General features: G+C 43.8%; 1 protein-coding gene across 1 annotated transcript in view; it reads right to left on the reverse strand.

Moving 5' to 3' along the window:
- TMEM163 (transmembrane protein 163) overlaps positions 1 to 21,764 on the reverse strand; it is a 224,792-nt gene that overhangs the window by 71,279 nt on the left and 131,749 nt on the right. Inside the window, 2 exon segments of the mRNA XM_038565060.1 lie at positions 16,634 to 16,725; positions 18,138 to 18,181. Of these exon segments, the coding sequence (XP_038420988.1) occupies positions 16,634 to 16,725; positions 18,138 to 18,181 (136 nt within the window).

Here is a 21,764-nt window from a genome sequence, read left to right on the forward strand (position 1 = left end):
ATATTTGCAAAACGTAGATTCAATAATCAGGAAACATAATCTGCTTTGGTCCCAACCATGTTTGCCACTGCCTCCAACAATCACATTTCTGGAAATGCAGAATCGCAGGTTAATTATGCAAAGGGCAGACCTGGCTTTGCATCCCCATTGTTTGTAAGTCTGTCCCCGGCTTTAGTTACTCATGATATTCGGGGAAAGCAATCTCATCCAGACCTGCAGCTGTGCCCACACAGTGAAGGGCGCTTGGGGAATACTGCCGGCTTGATGTGCATATAAAAGAGGTGAGCTTACCCTTCCCTGCATATGTTCCTCATTCACCCATGCATTTGTGGCTGGCAGCATTTCCAATTACAGTGCCCACCCCATGAACAACCAAGATTACAGATCAGTGGCAAAAAACAGTCCTACCATACTGGAGCACTGACAGGTCTCCCATGTAAGGCACGCTCTTGCCAACAAACCATCTTTCACCCCCATTCAGAATACAGGTTGGGTGAGGATGCACTCAGGGATTGTTAAAAATCACAGTTTCGTTGTCTTCTTACAGAAAAAAGTACCCCATATTTCAAACACAGGGCTTAGAGGAACACACACAGAGGTGTGCATAAATTCAAGCATGAGCAGTTAACAACACAGCTTAAAACAGCAAAAGCCGAAAGAACTCAGGTCTCCCAACAGGAGACTGCAAAATAAATTACGGTAGAGCCAACAGCAGAACTCCATGAGGCCATTTAAAAAAGAATGAGTTGGATATATAGGCGGGAGATTTTTAAATGTCCTTTTTTTTTTTAAGATTTTATTTATTTATTCATGAGACACACAGAGAGAGAGAGAGAGAGAGAGATGCAGAGACACAGGCAGAGGGAGAAGCAGACCCCATGCAGGGAGCTCAACATGGGACTCGATCCCGCATCTCCAGGATCTCACCCTGGGCTGGAGGTGGCACTAAATCGTTGGGCCACCCAGGCTGCCCATGTCCTTGATTTAGTATCAGGAGGAAAAAAGCAGATTCCAAAACAATATTAACGAAGAGATCCTACTGTCATTCACACCTAGTCGTGTATGTATATAAAGCACATGGGTGGTTACTGTATTTTTTCTTATAAAATATTCTGGAAGCACCTGTACCAAACTATTCATTGCAATTATCTTTCATGGGGGAGCGAGGAAAGGATGAGGTTAAGTATGCATGAGACAGAAAGCATTCCCTTTCCATTTTGTTAATTTGAATGTATAGTTCTGCAAATATGCACCACAAACACAGTCAGTGAAATGAATAAAAATATTTTCATTTGTAAAGAAATGACAAAGGAGGTCATATTAACAAGAACGGCGGAATTCCCTCACGAAGAGCCACCTGAGCTCGCTGACATTAATTACATAATCAGATTGCCTCACCCCCAGTTTAATGACTTGCCCGTGGCTTCCCACTGCTCATAAAATCAAAACCCTTCCCAAGGGTCCCCAAGCCCTGGCCGCCTCACAGCATCATCTTCCCGGCCCCTCACTAACTGGGTCCAGCCACTGGAACCTACTTTTTCGACCTCCAAACACACTAGGCTGGTTCCCACCCCTTGGGCCTTCGTTTGCACCAACCCCTCTGTCCAGGGATGGCTTTCCTCCAGGCTTCTTCCTGCCACCTGAAGTAGCAGTTCAAGAACCTTCCCTGACACCCTGCAGAGGACCCCTCCCGACAATCTGGGGTCACATCAGCCTAGATTTTCTTCACAGCTCTCTCTTCCCTCTGCAGTTCTTTTTTTTTTTTTTTTTTTTTAAGATTTTATTTATTTATTCATGAGAGACAGAGAGAGAGGGAGAAGCAGGCTCCATGCAGGGAGCCCGATGCAGGACTTGATCCCAGGACTCTAGGATCACACCCCGGGCCAAAGGCAGGTGCTAAACCGCTGAGCCACCCAGGGATCCCCAGCCCTCTGCAGTTCTTTTTTTTATTATTTTTTTATTTTTTTAAAGATTTTATTTATTTATTCATAGAGACAGAGAGAGAGAGAGAGAGGCAGGCATCATGCAGAGAGCCTGATGTGGGACTCGATCCAGGGTCTCCAGGATCATGCCCTGGGCTGCAGGCAGCGCTAAACCGCTGCGGCACCAGGGCTGCCCACCCTCTGTAGTTCTTTACTGGCCATCTTCTCCTTTGAGGCTCGTAAGACGGAGCTGGCCCGTCTCTTGTTTCCTGGTGTCTCAAGAAGCACCTGGAACACTGTGGGCTCTCGGTAACTCACTGCTGATCAGTAAGTACATATCACAGCTGCATGTTAGGAATCTGATCAGTAAAACTGGACTTTCTCAAAATAGGTTTGGCCTTCTCACTATGAAACAAAAGGCACACCGCCAGAACACCAATCCGACACAAACCAGATGCCTAGATCATCGTTCCCCAGCCTGAATGCAGACTACCTGAAGAATCCAGAATGAGGACAAGGTTTAGAGTCACTGTGATTTCATGGAAGTCCCATCGAGACTGATTCATGTGGGACTCCTCACCGCGCTTGGCAAAAGCAGAAAGGAAGTTAGTTTCTCCATGACCACCTTTCCTCAATTGTCAATCCCAACCGTCCAAGGAGCCCTGAGGAAGAGCAGGTATTTAGCCAGGCTGGTCGTAACTGGAGCCAACAAAATAGCTTGCTTAAAAAATGGGTAAAGAAGGAGACTGAGACCCAGGGGCCTACACAGGTCATTTTTTTCAAACTTCTGTTTTCTCAGACAGGGCTTATCAGCTGACTCTTCATACCGCAGCTATTATTTTATTTTAACGCTACTCTATTTCAGACTCTAACACATGCCTTCATATTCTGGAAGAAAGGCATCTATGATGATCTACTTTTCCCATGATGTCAGCCTCAGTCACCTTGGGAGGGAGAATCGAAACTTTAATTTAAAAGCAGATAAGGAAAAAAACAAAAACAAAAAACAAAACAAAAAATAAAAGCAGATAAGGTCAGCGTATGGCTTGTTTTCAGGGTACTTCCACACTACTCACCTAGCTGTCCTGCAGGTCTCCTGATTGAGAACACATGCCAGAGAAAGGAAACGATTTCTTGGCTGCAAATGCTAAGGAACAAATTCTGGTGGGTGCCGACACTCACAGTAAACAACCCCTTTGCAGCAACACACACAATAGAGAAATCGAGAGACACGGCAACTTTATCTGTCCTCACAGTCGCTGGAGGAAAGAAAGCTCCAGAGAGCAGGGGTTTAGCCCTCCCATTTAAAGCTTGTAACAGTGTTCCAGCCCAGTACCCAAGCCCTCCAGGGGAACTGCCCCTCTGCTGGCCTGTAGTTAAGCATTTAATTTATGGAAGGTGATAAACAGGGAGCTGCTCTATCAATAGGCATAAATTTTCATCACATAAGATGAACAAGTTCTAGAGATCTGCTGAACCACACTGTGCCCGTAGTAACACTGTTGTATTGTACACTTCCACATTTGCTAGGGTGGCTGTTACATTAGGTGTTTTCACTATGATAAAAATAAATTTTTTAAAGAATTTAAGTTTATTAATTTAACTGTATTTAGAATATATATTACTTTTATACATATATTTTTATATTTACTTATATCATGTATATATGAATGTGTACATACACACACACATACTTTTTAACTCTCCAAAATTCCCTTTTGATTCTTTTCCTGATACCTCCAAGGCAGATAAGACAGCAGTTTTCATCTTAACCTACCAGATAAGGAAATGAAAGCAAAGTATAGTTATACTATGTACAGCAGGAACAGACCTAAAATGTGGATTTTTTTTTTCCTCTCAATTTGGGGCTACAATGTGGGGCTGTTCACAGCTGTTCTCCCCTGAGTCTTTTTACTCCTGAACAGTCACACCAGTCATCGACACACAATGAATCCATGCGGCTTCTCACCTGAGCAGTACCAACATAGTACAGCCCTGAAATGAAGGCAACAGCAGGCTTCGGAGTCCAGCAGGACTTGGTGCAAATCACCAGCATGAATCCCAGCTCTACCACTCTGGGCAAGTCCCTGTACCTCTCTGTATCTACGTCCTCATCTATAAAATTGGAGTAGTAACATCTGTATCTCACTGGATTGTTCTGAGGATTAAATGGGATGAATCAGAGAAAGTACTTAGCACAGTCCCCAAAGCATGGTAAGAAAATCAATAGTTAAGACTGGCCTAAAAGTTTAACCTTTAGACCAAAACCTATCAGATTGGAACAGGAATTACACAAAAGCCCCTTGGCTCCCCACCAGACCATAAAATCCACAGCTGCACATCTAGTGCCTACAGGTAGTCTGAAAGTATGCCGTGAAAAAAAAAAATAAAAAAAAGAAAAGAAAAGAAAAGAAAAGAAAAGAAAAGAAAAGAAAAGAAAAGAAAAGAAAAGAAAAGAAAAGAAAAGAAAAGAAAAGGAAGCCCCCACTGCTAGCAGATGCTGATAGTCTTTCTCCTCACAGGAAGAAAAATTAAGAAAACTATGAATACCCAGTCAAGTTTCTTATGATGTACATACCATGTACCCACTAATGAACTGGCATCCTGTTTTTACAGGTGAGTTCCATGAGCTTGACTAACCTAAGTCCCCTTTGTGCCATTAAACCCAAAATTTAGTCTGTAAGGCCCATAAGCCAGACTCTGCAGAGCCATAAGGAGGTGAGGACATCGCCAGTCGCGTGAAGGGCCTCTTGAAGGAAGCTTCCTCCAGACACAAACTACTTTACTAGCAGGGGTAATGTAACTCCTAAAGGGTCTATGGGAATCAAGACAAAGAAACAAACAAGGGACTTTTCAAAAGTGTAAAAACCCTCAAGTATAAATCAAAACCACAATGAGATGCCACTCACACCCACCAGGACATCTAGAATCAAAAAGGCAGATAATACCAAGTGCTAAAAAAAAAAAAAAAAAAAAAAAAAAAAAAAAAATACCAAGTGCTGATGAGGATGTAGAGAAATTGGAACCTTCAAATATTGCTGGTAGTGATATAAAATGGTGCAGCCGCTTTGGAAAGCGGTTTGACAATTCTTCAAATGTTAGCCACATACATTGACGGGCCATTTTACTCCTAGGTATGAAGCCAAAAGAAATAAGAACATATTTCCATCAAACATTTATACACCAATGTTTACAGCAGCATTATTCCTACTAGCCCCAAATGAGACCATCCAAATGTCCACCAGCTGATGAATGGATCAACCCAATGTGGGACATCTATACAGTGGATTATCATACAACAAATAAAAAGAAATACTGATGCATGTCACAGTGTGGAGGAAGGCTGGAAGTATTATGCTGAGTCAAAGACGAAGTGAGGAAGAAAGCCACAAAGGAGCACACAGCGCAGGAGTCCACTTAAATGAAAGGTCCAGAGGAGGCTAAACTATACAGACCTACACATGAGGGACTGCCTAGGACTAAGAGGGGGGAAAGGTCAGGTGGAAGGAGTTAGAGCAGTGGAAGCTTAAAGGAGTGGGACTCCTTTTCACGGTGATGAAAATGTTTTCATGAAAATGATTGTGCTGATACATGCACAATACTCTGAACATATTAAAAGCCACTGACCTGTACACTTTAAATTCATGAACTGCATGCCATGTGAATAATATTTTAACAAGGTTATTTTTTAAAAACACTTTTTTTTTTTTGGCCTGGAAAGCATGGTGTTAAAAATAACCCCCATTAGGGGCACCTGGGGGGCTCAGTCAGTCAAACATCCGAATCTTGATTTCAGCTCAGGTCTTGATCTCAAGGTCATGAGTTCCAGCTCCACACTGGGCTCTGTGCTGGGCATGGAACCTACTTTAAAAAAAAAAAAAATACAAATCCCCACTTATGGAATACCTGCTATTTGTCAAACACCGTGCCAGGCAACTTACCTATATTATCTCATTTGCTTCTTATAACAATCTTATGAGGTACATAAAAACTATTCTAAAAGAAAAAACACAAACAACTCAAATATTCCTCTAGATGCCTTCTATTTGGTATATGAGTAAGCTAAATCATGTTACAGAGAGACGTCAGTAAAACCCATGCTGGCTAAAAAACTCAAAGGGTGCAACTATTTAGCGAAAGGTAGGAGATAGGGGAAAAAAAACACACCAGGTTCCATTCGGTGCAGTTTCATAGACTTCCCTGCCCAGGGAAGGTTTCATGCACTGTGGCAGGTCCCTTCAGAAGAGAAGTAATCTTATGTAAAAGCACCCGGTGGTGTTGATGCTGAGTATAATAGCACCCAGTAGGATAATCACAGGAAGGCAGTATAAACATAGAGGAGAGGAGAGCTTTATTCCTTGTTCCCGGACTGACTTGCTTTTTATATTCCCCCAAGGGAAAAAGTATGCCTGACAGGATTACAAAAATAACATATGTACTTTGCAAAATATTTTTCAGAAAATGCAAGAAGTATAAAGAGGAAAGTAATCATCAGCCATAATCAGCATCAACAATCGGTGTTGATCCCTAGTCAATGGCAAGTCCCAAGCAAAATTAAATTGAGTTTAAATTGTTCAACAACCAACACACAGGACAAGATCTGGAGACCAGAGGTAGAAAAAAATGCGCCATGAACCTCTGACCTTAAAACATCAAATACAGCTGGAAAAATTGAACCCACAGAGTTGTCCTCTGAAAATACAGCCACTCAGAGAAGGCAGAGCCTGCCACAATCCCACTGCCAAAGGTGGTCACAGAAAAGAGAAGGATCCTATTCTTATCTGTCCATCGCAAACCTCGCCACTTCAAGGAGGGTTCCTGCACTAAGTCTGCTCACCACAAAGCCCCAGCATTAGAGAAGAAGGTGGATGAATGACAACTATGGGGACTTCCATGCTCAGGTTTCTTTTTTTTTTTTTTTTTAAGATTTTATTTATTCATTCATGAGAGACACACACACACAGAAAGAGGCAGAGACATAAGCAGCGGGAGAAACAGGCTCCATGCAAGGAACCTGACATGGGACTCGATCCCAGGACTCCAGGATCACACCCTGGGCTGAAGGCAGGCGGTAAACCACTGAGCCACCCGGGCTGCCCCAGACTCAGGTTTCTAAAGGGTGACCATCCTCAAGGTGAAGGAGCTCCAGTCACAGTTTTGGGAGCTGATGTTCTTGGGGATAGAACCCTCTCAGTTCATCACATGCCTTGTTCTGGCAGCAGGTGCAAAAGGAGAGGCCATAGACCTAGACAAAGATGTGTGGCTCTTCCTTCATAGCAAAACTGCAGAGTCCTCAACCCAGGATCCAGCAGGCCCTGTGCAGCTACCTATGCAGCCTCCATGCTCATTGAAATGTCAAGAACCAAAGTTTCAATGAGCAGGGAAGCCAAGGCTGCAGTCAAAACAAATGATCTTCATTTGCAAGGCCTTTGAGACACAGGAGAGCTGCAGTGCTTGTCATGGTGGCCATTTGCCAAGGGACCAAGACATGAATAGCTGCTCCTGGGAATGACAACCCACCCCTAGGCAGCCCTAGCAGTTTGTCTGGTCCAACCAATAGCCAACCATTTCCCCACCTTCCAGAGTTAGAACCAAAGCCCAGGGCTGCACTTTCAGTTGTATCTTGTTATAGCTTTTAATTCTTCTGCATCCATACCACTTTCCTTCTCCAGCAAATTGCTAAGAAAGGGCATTTCCAGAAGGAAGGGGAAGGTGGCGGGGGGGCTGGAACGAAATGATGGCAAAACAAAGACACACAAATGATCATTTAAAGAGGCAGTGTTGCATAATGGTTATGCAACAAATTTCAGAGCAAGATGTAGGTTCAAACCCCAGTTGTATCCATTACTAGCCATGAGCCTTCAGAAATACTATTTACCTTCTCTACCGGGGGTCAAATAATATACCTCTACCTAATGCTGAGTCCAGCATGATACTGGGCACAGTAAATACTTATCATCTTAATAAAAGTTATCAAAAGTTTACATAAGATGAAGGGCTTCCATAATTCAATCTTTCATTCTGCAACTCTTTAAATGAGCACCTAGTAAATGCCAGCTGTTTTTCTAGGGAATGGAGATAAAAAGATTAAGACACTTAAGGAATCCCCTTGCCCTCATGAGCTTAAATTCTTCTGAGAAAACAGTCAACAAACGCACCAATAACAGAAATTAATACAGGTATTTTAGATGGAAGGAAAAAACATGGCACTGCAAAAAAGAATACGGCGGGTGTGGGGTGGGGTAGATCGGGATGGGGAGCAAGCAGAAAGGATCTGGCCAGTTATTAAGTTGTACTTTCTTTGTCACCTAAGTTCTGTAGCCAGAGGCCAGAGTCTGGGAAATGTTTCAAAAAAAAAAAAAAAAAAAAAAGCTTCTTATTCCCATCTGAAATTCTGCAACCCAGGTCCCACAAGAAATACAAATACCAAAAAAGCATCAGAGAATTTGTTTAGACTGATAACTGAACAAATGCACGTTAACATGGAGAATTTAATTTTCCACCTGGACAAATAGCCAAGATCAAAGAGAGCTCTAACTCTTAGTGCTGGCCAAGGTAAGTAAAAAGACAGCCTCACCCCTACCCAAGGGGAATGGAAATTAGTATGACCTTGTTGGAGCACAGTTTGACACTGGCCATCAAAATTACAGGTTAGCAGATTCTTTGACCCAGACTTTCTAGTAATTTATCCCAAAGAAATAAGAAGACAAGCATTAAAATACAAACGTATTTTAAGCCTTAAGACACTGGAAACAACCTACATCTTCAGTAGAAAATTACTTAACAAAATATGCTAAATCCATACACAGAATACTGCCTAGCTATCAAAAAATAACATACCTCTATTTATCCAAAGATGGGAAAATGTTCAAAACATGGTGGTTAAGTAGAGAAAAACCAGTTTGCAGAGGGTATATATAGATTATCTCTATGTAGGAAAAAAAAAAAAAAGCTGTATATGTAACCATGCATATGCATGCAGGAAAACACAATACCCAGCGAAACGTTAGCTCTGGTTCTCCCTGGAAGGCCCTCTAACAATCACTATAGTCTTTGTTGGGTTTTTTGTTTGTTTGTTTGTTGTGCTTTTTAGAGACAGAGTGTGTTGGGGGTGGGGGGTAGAAGGCAGAGAAAGGAGAGAGAACCTACAGAGAATCTAATCTTAAATCCCAAGGCAGGGCTCGATCTCACAATACTGAGATCATGACCTAAGCCAAAATCAAGAGTCAGACGCCTGACTAAGCCACCGAGGTGCCTCTTGCTATATTCGTTGTACCTCTATGAATTACCTTAACTTTTTACAATAATCATATGTTACTTTGTCTTGCCCCACACAAATGAGATTTTAGGGAGGGATCAAGAAATGAAATGAGGAAATCATGCAATCATCTTTTATCACCTCCCTGCAATATTAACTCATGTCTAGCCTGGGTCCAAAGCAACTTTCTCAATATGCCAGGGCATGTGTTTGGGTTTTAAAATTCTTTCCTTGCAACTTCTTTTATTCCACACTGTTCCAAAGCGAATTAAAATAATAATTTCAAACTATCGTAGCATGGCTAGCGAAAAAACATTTTCAAAACTCCAGGGATGGAAAATAAGGGATTTAGCTGTTTTAAAGATGATTTTATTATTTTATGTCTCTAAAATAATTAGAGACAGAGAGAGCATGAGCAGGGAAGGAAAAGGACAAGGACAAGGAGGGCCCACAATGTGCATGGTGCCTGACTCAGGGCTCGATCTCATGACCCTGAGGATCATGATTTGAGCTGAAACCAAGAGTTGGATGCTTAATGGACAGAGCCACCCAGGTGCCCCACGAGCTAACATTTTTTGAGATCTACTGATGTCACATTCAACGTCAGGTTTAATTTTTGCCACAACACCATCTGGTAGCTACTGTGGCCCATTCCCTCTTTCACAGATGAGAACACTGAGGTCTCAAAAAAATCCATACACCCCTCAGGGTCACAGAGCAGATGAGTGCAGATCTGATGAAGACTCTTCTCAGGGACAGCTGCATTTTCCCACGGCTGCTGTGACCCAGCACCACACACTGTGTGGCTTAATGAACAGAAATTTTTCCTCTCACTGTTCTGGAAGCTCGAAGTTCAAAATCAAGGTGTTGGTGGGGCCTAAGCTCCCTCAGAAACCTGTGGAATCATCCTTGCCTCTTCCAGCTGCTGGTGTTTGCCAACAATCCTTGGCGTTCCTTGGCTTGTGGATACATACATACCTCTGCACTCTGCCCCCACTGGCCGTGGCCCTTGCCTTCCTGTGCGCCTCTGTCTTTCTCCAAGGACTCCGGTCATATGGGAGTGTTATCTGCGAAGACCCTTTTCCCAACGAGGTTGCACTGTGTAGCAGTCAGGGTTAGGATTTCAATGTATTTCAGGGGGACACATTTCTACCTGTAACACAGACCAAAGAAGACTACACTCCTTCCCCTAACACATCCTGCCCAGGGCAGCATGGCTCGTTAATGTCTTGCCTGCATCATAGCAGGTTTTACATGGACTTTCCGTGACTATGGAAGGCAACTCTCCTCTGCCTTCAGGTAAGACTAAAACCAAACTGTTCAAGGCACATGAGCTCAGGTCCCGCTCTCAAGACTCTCTACCTTCTACACCAGCTCTCATTACAGAAGTTACTGGGGGACTCTCTGAAATTATTTCTTCTTCCAGTACAGGTTCCGCTCTTGAGTTAAAACACACTCAAGAGCTTTGTAGTGTTACTATCACAAGAAAGATATGGAGGAAATATGGTTCACTTTCCCAGAGTCCCTGATTTAGGGTCGGATCGAATGCCCATGAGAAGAGGGGGAGACATGACCCTAGTTCACTAGGTTCCCGGTATTACTCATTGTCTTCGCAGTCCACTTAGATCAGACACCAAAAGCAAACTACCAGAAAGCTATTTCTTGACGGGATTAGTTACTTTTCTTTTTCAATTTCGAGAGCGGTTTCCAAAAGCAACAAGAATGTTGCTGAAACCAGTAATCAAAAGCCATTCTGTCAACTGGTAGTTTCCAGGCCAAGGCATTTGGCTCAGCAAACGGGGCGGGGGGTGGGGACAGAGCAAGGACCCGGCACGGGTGAGAACCAGTGTGCCCCATTTATTTCGTATGCCTCTCTAAGAATATCTACTCCGGAGCTCTCAAATTTGCTTTCCAATATGCTGCTGAGCGTAATGCCATTTGGAGGTAGATTTGGAACAAGTGAGCAACCTCCCCGGCTGTGTTTTTGCCTCAGTGTTGCAGAATTTCAAGCCTGTAAAGGTGAACAGCCTCCCATCTGCCTCCACCTCTCCATCTCGGTGAGCTGACGGATGGCCCAAAGAGACAGCTGGGACTGGGGCGCATCACGGGCCTCCCACCTGTGCTGCAATTGTGCAAAATGGCAGAGGCCTCCAACGAGCGTCAGGCTGTACCTTCCGTGGCAAGCAGCCTGATGGCCCTCCACAGCTGATGGCAGCAGGAGGCTGTACTTCCTGTGGCCTTACATGGTACACAAGGCTGACAATGGCTGAGACAGGCGTGAAATGCCCTGTGTCATTTGGCCTTGCCAAGTTCCTCCTACGCTAATTTCTCACACACCCTCCACCTCCGGCATCTCCTACCTTCCCTCCGTATCTCTCATCAAGTCCCCGGACTTGGAATTTTTTTTTTTTTAATTGGTGTCCGATTTGCCAACATATAGAATAACACCCAGTGCTCATCCCATCAAATGCCCCCCTCAGTGCCCGTCACCCAGTCACCCCCACCCTGGACTTGGATTTAGTAACAACTTTGTTTTTTTAAAAAATGGACTAAAACTGATCAAACTATCTAAAGAGGCACTGCCCAATAGGGTAGCCACAAGCCTCATGTGACAATTTACAGTTCAATTAATTTAAATGAAATAAAGTTAGAAACCTAGCCACGCAGCAAATGTTCAATGGCCACATGTGGGTAGTGGTTTAATGACATTGGACCATTCGGCTATAGGACATGTCTGTTACTGCACAGAGTTCTACTGGACAGCTCTGGCGAAAGGCTGGAAAGAGCAGATCTCCTTCCTTTCTTCTGTCCCCAGCCCCCCTCTACTCTGTATCCTTGCGACCTTATTTATATGCATAAACAGTATGTATGGATGCAAACCTCTTTTGTTAAAACTGATGAGAAAAGACCCTAAGCACTACTTTGCTCCATGTTTTCTTCACTTTGAGGATGCTCAGAGATCACAATATAAGTGTACAAATAGTGCTTCATTCTTTCGGTGGCCCTGTGGCAATCCATGGTCACCAGGACAACTGTCACCACCCCCTCTTCTAGCCACGCTCCCCTGTGTCCCCTTGCTCCCATCCCTTGCCAAAATACTGTCACCCTATCCCAGTGTCCACATCCTCAGGCTCTTTTCCAACCCTTGCCCTCACCTCTGGGTCTCATAAAAACCTGGCTCCTTCCCGAAGAAGCTGTCTGCCTCTGCTCTGAAGCTGAGGCAGTGCGTGCTCTCTCAGCCGCATTGGCAAAGCCTCCCTTCCTTGGGGTGAATTCTAAACCAAGCCTCCGGCTTTTTCCCTCGACACCCCCAGTCACCCTCAGACTGAAGCCCCCACTACATCTCCTTGCCATCAGCCCACACCTCCTGGCCCTTGTCCCTCGGTGGCTGACGGCAGCAATGCCTGCTTCACCATGTTCAGCTCCTCCCCAGATCCTGCAAGCACTCCTTCAACCCCAGATGGAGCATCCAGCCAATAGCTGGCATCACACATGACCCTGACCTTTCGTTCTCACTCTCAGATTACTGCCCCACACCCATGACTGTCTCCCTAAGCAAGATTTCTCATCCCTGAGGACTCTTTACTGACCTTGCCATGGCCACCTACACTGAGTGAAAGCAGCTAGTTGCAGAAGAACACATACTCTGTGATTCTACTTATCTGAGGTACCTAGAGTAATCCAATTCAGAGTAACAAAGTAGAGTTGTGGTTGCAAAGGGCTGGGGGAGATGGACAAGGATAGTTGTTTAGTAAGTATGAAGTTTCAGTGTTGCAATGATGAAGAAGTTCTGGGGACTCTGTTCACAACCGTATATGAATATATTTCATTTTACTGAACCAGAAGCTTAAAATGTTTAAGATGGTAAATTCCATGTTACGTATTTTTTACCACAATAAAAAAATGCAAAACAAAACTAATGAGGATCCACTCTGTAGCTGGATACCTCTTAACAATCTAGGTGCAAAATGCAGTACTCTGGTGGTGCTAGAAGCATCCTCTCCTCCTCTGGGCATCTAACACCCTATCCCATGCAGCCAGGACACACAGTATCAGGTGACAGGGCTGATGAAACTCTCTCTCCTCTGGCACTGGCAATTCCAAGCTCAAGATTCTTTCTGAAGCATAGAGTCAAAGTAGGACAAATTAGAGGAATTAACTAAGGACCATTTGGATATTCCCCCATTTATTATTCTCCAGCAACTAACTGAAAGCCAATAGTTTTTCCAGCTATGCCTCTCATAATTCATTCATGCTCATTAATATGCAAACATCAGTTTCTCAGCTGGCAATGATTCCATGAATTTTTAATTTACATGGGATGAGGCAGAGATTAAAACTTTAAACTAAAGCCAACAGTACAAAGGACTGTGGAGTGTCACCTTGATCCCTACATTTAGATCCTCCAAATGAATTCATGGGCATCATTGTGTGAATGATCATCCAGGAATTATCAAAACAACTCCTCTGTAAGTTTTTGTCTTCTCAGTATCAACAGAGGTACACATTTTTTTTTTAATGGTACCTGTTTGGGGATCACTAAAAAACAGTGAGACCAATGACATGTCTTGTCATCAATCTTCTAATCTTGGAAAAACTCCAGGCCACCTGGCAAATGCTCAGAGATCTCAACTCTATAGAAAAGCCACAATAATTTGTAGATTTGTGACTAATATGTAAGAAACTCACTTCAACATAAAGGAAATCAGATTTTTAAAAGCACATTAGAAGAGAGAAATTGAGAAACATGGAACTCAATTCCTTCTGGAATTGCAAATCAAATTCTGATTAGTAATTCTAAAGTAAGAGAAGATAGAGGGAAGAGCTTTCTATTTTGAGGACAAAGCCCAAAAGAATTATCATATAAGCCGCATACGTAATTTTAAATTTCTAAAAGCCACATTAGAAAAAGGAAACAGAAGTAAAATTAATTATAATAGTTTAATCCAATACATCCAAAATACTCTTTTTTTAAGATTTTATTTTTAAGTAATCCCTACACCCAACATGAGGCTTGTACTCAGGAGTCTGAGATCAAGAATTCATGCTGCACCAACTGAGCCAGCTAGGCACTCCATATTCAAAATATTCTTACATTAACATGTAATCAATATTTTTAAAACTATTAATACAATGTTTACATTCATTTTTTTATGAAGTCTTTAGAATGTAGTATTTTACACTTAACAACACCTCTTAATTTGGACCAGCTACACACAAGTGCTAAAATAGCCACCAGCCGATACTGTACTGGACAATGCAACTACAGAAGCAAAGAATAGGGATGCGTGGGTGGCTCAGCGGTGATCCCAGGGTCCTGGGATCGAGTCTTGCATGAGGCTCCTTGCAGGTGCTTCTCCCTCTCCCTATGTCTGTCTCTCTCTCTCTCTTTCTCTCATGAAAAAATAAATAAAATCTAAAAAAAAGAACCAAAGAATAATGTCCTTCTGATAGGAAAAGGACTAGCTCTTGAAATGTGAGCATATCTCTAGGTTGTCCTCACTGTAGTCCTCAAATAATAGTTAGCAACAACTTTGGTTTTTATACTAGCTGCTCCTTTAGCTAGACTAGTATTAATTCAACTTTAATCATCATGGTACCATCATTTGAAAATTTACAAAATCGGGGGCAGCCCAGGTGGCTCAAAGGTTTAGCGCTGCCTTCAGCCCAGGGCGTGACCCTGGAGACCTGGGATGAGTCCCCATGTCGGGCTCCCTGCATGGAGCCTGCTTCTCTGTCTCTCTCATGAATAAATAAATCTTAAAAAAAAAAAAAAAAGAAAGAAAGAAAGAAAAGAAAAAGAAAATTTACAAAATCGTTACTACAAAAACATTACTACAAATGTTTTAACTTTTTTCAACTATAAATTGACTCACTTTTTAAAAAATTAACTTACTCCTAAACAATATCTATGCTAGAACAGATCTGATACTTGACATTTTTTTTATTTTAATTTTTACTTTTTCTTAAGATTTTATTTATTTGAGAAAAAGAGAGAGAGCAAGCATGTGCAGGAGGAGGGGCAGAGGGAGAAGCAGACTCCCCACTGAGCACAGAGCCCAACCCCGGGCTCAATCCCAGGACTCTGGGATCATGATCTAAGGAGAAAGCAGATGCTTAACTGACTGAGCCACCCTGGTATCCCATGATACTTTGTATTTGTTAAAAGAGCTAATGCATGTTAAAATAAAATTTAAGACTTCAAAGAAGTCTCTGTGCTCCACCTAAAGCCAACAGTGAAATAAAATCTGCTCTCACTTGTGAATCAGTTACAGCATTATCTTTCAAAAGTTTTCCATTTGGCACGTGCAACCCCATTACTATCTGAGTCCCCTAGCACCTAACATTTATATCTCAAAATTTGTACATTAAGTATGACATAGCATCCTCATCAAGACTACCTTCTGTCTGGGCGCCACCACAAACACAGCAGGGGAGCATTAACTCATTTGTATTAAGCTGTTCAAAAGCCACAGAGGTGGGATCAAACTCTTCCCTTAATGACCAGTGGTGGCTCAGTCTCAAAGGAGCCTCATTAATAATTCCTTAATAATTAATAATGATGGCTGCTAAGGCTTCCTGAACTACATGCCAAACACTGCTCTAAGCTATATTATATATATTTTTCTAGTATCTAAACATATATGTTACAACATATATATTACATTAGCATTACGTATCATGCGTACATCATATATACAACACCTCTATGAAGGAGGTATTGTTGTTTTCCTGATTTTCCAGATGAGGAAACAGGGCATGGAGCCCTTAGCAGCTTCCTACAGTCACAGAGCTAGCAAGTGACAAAGCTTTCAAAGCCAAGAAATCTGACTCTGGAAACTGTGCTGTTATCAGCTTGGAGATTACAAATGAAACAACGAGATGGGAGTTGAGAAAGACGGGTTTTATGGCCATAAACTCAAATTCCTCAAAGACAGATCATTACCCACAGGATGGAGAGGCTGGGACAAGCCAGGTCCTCAAATAGAGAAAGGAATGGAGGACAAGTAAGGTAATTTAGAATATGCTCAAGATGCCTTCCATAAATTACAGTGGAAAACTTATTTTACTTAGAAAGAAAGGAAAAATGTATGGGAATCCGAGAGAACAAAGATTCCACAGACATAAAGAGGATGGAAGGATGGTTGAATTGAAAGATGGACGGATCGATGGACAGACGGACAGAAGGATAGACAGGCAAATAAGCATACAAACATTCACTCCAGACTCAAGAGCAGAGAACAGGAGAATTATAAAAGGATACCCCATCTCTTTGGTCATCCCAAAAGGTGCCTATCATTTGTCTGATAGCACAGCAGGCACTCTCAAAGGCAATTTGGGTCCTTATGCTCATCCTTGGGACCAAAGCTGTAAGGTAAGCTAGACTGACAGCCTAATTACGTGGCCTTCCTTTGCAAAAGTTCTACCGCGCATGAGATAAAAATCCACTTACATGTATTCCCTATGGGCAGAGTGCACAGCCGCAGCATTGCTGTAACGCCACAGGACAATCGCCGATGACAGGACATCGAGGATGGCATCGAACTAGGAGAAGGAAACATGGCATTAGTGCTTTCCAGAATTAATAAGGCATGACTGTGAAGACACAAGACATGGAGGCTTTGAATCTGAGCCAGTGACCTCAGAGCAAAGTGGCTTCACATCATTACGATACAGGCTACTCCTCATTCTCACGTGGGGTCCTGGGAATCTAGAGCCAAGGCCACTGGACATGCCAGCCTCATGGCAGTGCCATGACTCCTCCTCATACCTCGTGCTGTCCCCACTAACTAAGGAAACACACTCTCTGGTGCAGTGGGCTCTGCTCTCTGGGCCCTGGCTCCTAGCACTCTGGAGACACGAAGGGACCTATACTGCTCTGACACCTATTTCCCAGCAGGCAAAATAATTGCAGCATTTCCCCCCACATGCCAAGTAAAAGATTCAGTATAAGGATTCTATGCCTCTGGCTTTCAACAGGATTGTTCTACCTAAGGTTCGGGGGGGGGGGTGGCGGGGGGCACTCAAGGGTCCTGGGAAATCTGCTAACACTCCAAAATTGTATACAAAATTCAATGCTCTTGTTTGAACAAATGAAGGAATGTGTGACGGACAGGGACAGAAGAAAGAGGAGAAAAGAGAGATGTGTGTGTGGTGGGGAGGGAGAGAGAGAGAGAGAGAGTGTGTGTGTGTGTGTGTGTGTGTGTGTGTGTGTGTGTGGAGAGACTGTCCATACCTTTTTCAAAGGATTCTGAAACAATCTACAACTTCCAAAACATTAAGTTCTCACAGCAAAGGGAAGAAGTGGATTTGGGAACAGGAACATGCCCTCAGGTACAGGAAACCCTAAAGCTGCGTGGGAGGATGCTGGAGCTCTCTGGATGAGTCACTGCACCATATCGTACTTTCGATCTGGAAAACTACAAGCACTAGCAGTCTCTGGAAGGAATGTGGGGAAACTTCACCCATGCTTTAAATATGCCTCTCCTGTCAAACATCTCAGATCCGTTTTCTCTGACCAATTCCCATCAGGAAGCAAGTTTGCAGCCCCTTGAGGAGAATCAAGGGGCTGCAGTCTGACTTGTCTAGTACTAGGAGCCCTTATACTAACCGCCAACATCCCTGCCTGCACCAGCAAATTCTCCACTCCAGCATGTGCCCACTGTCACGCCTACAACCTCGAGGGAGAAAAACAGGCCATAAAACGCTCAAACATCTTCTCAACCAGGTGTGGAAAATGAGGTCCCCCTAATCTGTTCTGGAGACCTGTAAGGCATCGTTGCTGTCTACTTGCATGGAATTGTAATTTTTTATAGAAGCTATTTCCAGACAAGGTTTGTTTGCATTGCTAAGCTCTCATCTGCTAACCACCCTCTGAACGGCGAGCCCAGGGTGAGATTTGTGGGCTCAGGAAAAAACGTGCAAAACTTCATAAAAGTACATTTCAGGTTACTTACTGCAAACCCAAAAGCAGAGGCGCTGTACCTCATAACGGAGACAGCTAAAAAGAAAGAAAATATTATTCAGAATATTTTAAGACCTCATGGATATTTTTCTCTCATTTCTGAGTATATTCCTAGAATTGATAGGGCCTTTTTAAACATGCCCGGAAAAGTTCCCAGAGAATTAAGTTAAAAATTAACTGTACTTGTAACACCTACAAACTAAAACAGGTAAAGAGTGAAGTGAAAAGATTGCAGACTCCACCAGCAACAGCGTCCCTTCCCACCATGTCCTTAAGCACCAAAGGGCCGGCTTCATGATAAAAATGCCAAGCACTTGTCAATCAAACGACTGCTAAGACTTTGAAAATTTAGCAATTGGGGAACAGAGAGCTGGGAACAGCACAAAACTATCAGAGCAGAAGTGCAACCATCCACGCTGTTCCCATCATAAGGTAAATAGGGGTGGTATCTATATGCACATGCCATTGCTAACACAGTTGAGAGAAATCTCTTGCCCATCAGAGCTTAAAATCCAGCATAGGCCTCAAGAAAACTGTTTAGGAAAACAATAGCAATGATCTTAAATAAGAGAGGTCTACAAATATAGATTTAACAGTTAAAATTAAAACACTGCTCCATATTCAAAAATCTATCTACTTTTGGGGAAGTTGACTGAGTAGCACAGTTGCCTAATTCTGTGATCTGTTCTGTGCCAAAGCCATGTCCAGGTTCAAAGACTATTCTCAGTTTGATTTAATAAAGGCAGTTCTCCAAATAAAAGCATATGTCCACCCTCCGACAAAGAATGAAACTCTACCCAATGGGTCAGCAGAGCTTTGAAGTGGACTGTCCCAGGCACAGCTACGACCAGCAGCTGACTCATGGAGTCCGTGAGGTGTGAGTGTGGAGCATGGAGTCAATACCCATTTGGAACCCCCATTCAGCTCACCACATGTCCCTTCTCTGGGGCCTATTCCCTGTCCTATCCATAACATCCGCAAATGGACTCTGGACAGCTTTGCAGCCCTGCCCCCAGCCCTATCAGGTCATATGACCCAATGTGAAGCAAGTATATTTCATTTTCTGTGAATTAGGAATTGAGACCAAGAGGGAATCTAGTTGGTCAGTTAATGTTGTTGGAATTGAAACCTGGGAACACAGAAGCAGAGTTGGCCATTGTTTTCTATAAACTCCGAGAAGCAGAAACATAAGCCCGGGTTAAAAACGACTCTCGGGCAAGGGAGTCACTAGCCTCTGAAGGTTTCCAAGCCTTTCCTGGGGGTTAGCTATATTCCAGTCCTCAGTGTAAGGCAAATGAAATTTATTACACTCCTGATCATCTTTGGTTCTTGCAAAAAAGTGCTCCAGTTGTCCCTGCTGTTCTTCTTACGGGCACAGGGAGAGAGAAGAACAGTGGAGTCCACTGTATATAGTGATGGGCCGTAGCTTTCATGGGCAATGCAGCTGTGCAATGCAAAGGGGCACTAGATCTGATCTTCCCAAAAGAATCCAACTCACAGGCCGTACTGACATGGGCCGAAAGGCAGGAGATCCTTTGAGGAGCTGCCCTGAGCACCAAGAGAAGCTAGAGGACGCTGAGCCTGACTTGCACTAACTACTCCACAACTTGTTAATTAAGCTCCACAAAATTCCATAGAAATGAGTATTGTTTTTTTTTTTTTTTTTCACAGCCTATTTTTACAGTATCTTAGCCATGTGCTTTTTGTGGGTTACTCCTTTATCAGCAGTGGAAACTTTCCAGCTCCTACCAACCATCTTGCATGGACCCTCGATATATAGAGCAGATAAAGAGGAGCTGCCCAAGCTGGAGCTCCCACACCATCTCTACCCACCCCATCTGGCTTGGGCACCATGGTACGCAGGCCACACCTGAGAAAGCACCCCATCCGCCGGCCGGAAAGACTGCCTGCTTTCCAAGAGGTAAACTGTTACTTTAAAAAGCTTTAATCAAAAAATTGAAAATTAAAATAAGCTTGAATCAGTTATCTGGTAATACCAGACATTTACACAGTGGACTACAGATTTCAAAGAACTGTATGCCCAGTTGATTATAATTAAAAACACAAGGAACTTTATCTTAGAGATTCTGGAACCCGACGAAGGAGATGGCCATTGACGACAGATTTCCCTGACTCAAATGGAGTCGGCATCTGTGATTTCAAACCCTCTCAGAATTACATGGCAAAGTTCTGCTTGTGTGACTGATTCAAGCCTGCCCAGTGGATGAACAGCTTAGAGCACAAGTGGACTATTAACACTGTTCTAACCCCCATGCACCAAGGAAAATGTGAGCAAGTAGGCTCTAGGTTAACCCAGAGTCCTTCAGAGAAGTGAAGGATTAACATGTATCATTTACTTATAAATTGCCTCTATCTAATCTCCTTAATGAGATGGAAAGAAAGAAAATGCCAGAAATTGCATGGGGAATCCAGGGGACACCGAAGGGCCCTGCACAAGGCCGTGACCCTGACAGCTTCCCTATTGAGCAGTTCCCGCTTGGAGAACCGCAGGCCTGGGCCAGGATGACCCAACCAAAGTAGGGTTTACAAGGCAGGTGCTCCGGGAGCCACAGACATACTTGGCCGAGCGTAGCTGAAAGCCACCAGAGGTCCAACAAAAGTCTTGTGGTGCCTTTAAGGCAGGTGCACATTCAACCATGGATGACAGATAAGGACCCTCTGGGCCTTGGAATTATGCGGCCAGCTGGCAGGATGCACCGAGAGCCAGGCCGGGGGGCAGCCGTGAGGCGGAGCTCTCTCCCCAAGACTGCTCAAGGTCAAGGCAGGGGCCACAGAGCTGAAGGAAACGAAGCCACCACGGCTGTCAGCTGGTGGTGTGGGGTGGTGCGGGGCCTGGATGACAAATGCCACCGCTGCTCTGGAATGGAGTGCCCAACTGTCAAAAGCCTCCAAATTCATCTGGAGAGCACTGCTCTCAGAACCCCCTTGAGAAAATCTCAAGAAAGTCCCGTTCCTCACATTTAGAACTTGTCTCTACCGCTCACAATTTAAACATGTAGTTCAGGAGCCAGTGGCCACCAGCAGCCTCTGGAGCATGCAGTTATAGGCCATTGGAGCCTCATTCCTCAGGGAGCTGAGGCCTGGGCTTCCCCTCCTTATGACGCTCCCCCTCCCCCTGGTGAGAGTGACAGCAGACTGCCGTCTAATTAGGCTGGCCTCACACATCCAGAAATGCATGCTTATGCTGGGACTGGGTGCCCTGCATGCCATGCTTTTTTCCTCCCCCACTAAGGCACAGGGGCCCTAAAATGTTCATAAGTAAAGTGAAGATCTGCAGTTCTGGGACCTTTCCAGTATCCATCCCCCATTCATAGAAGAGCACCCTGGGAAGAGCTATCCCTCCTACGTTCGGAGTGTGTGGTATGGGTGGGATGACATCATCACCCCCACTCCCGTATTTCCTTGTCTCACAGCCAGAGTTAAAGATTCAGGGTGCCACAATTCAATGTGAACCAGTGAGAACCTCTCCTGAGTTTTTGTGAAAATACTGGGAAGGGGCTGTCTTTCTAAGATGGGACTGTACAGTTGGTAGCATGAAAACAGGCAGCAATTTTCTCCTAAATGGGGAGAAGCTGCCTCAGAATGAAGCCAACACAGA

This window comes from Canis lupus, chromosome 19, assembly GCF_011100685.1.
Source record: "Canis lupus familiaris isolate Mischka breed German Shepherd chromosome 19, alternate assembly UU_Cfam_GSD_1.0, whole genome shotgun sequence".
NCBI classification, from domain to species: domain Eukaryota; kingdom Metazoa; phylum Chordata; class Mammalia; order Carnivora; family Canidae; genus Canis; species Canis lupus.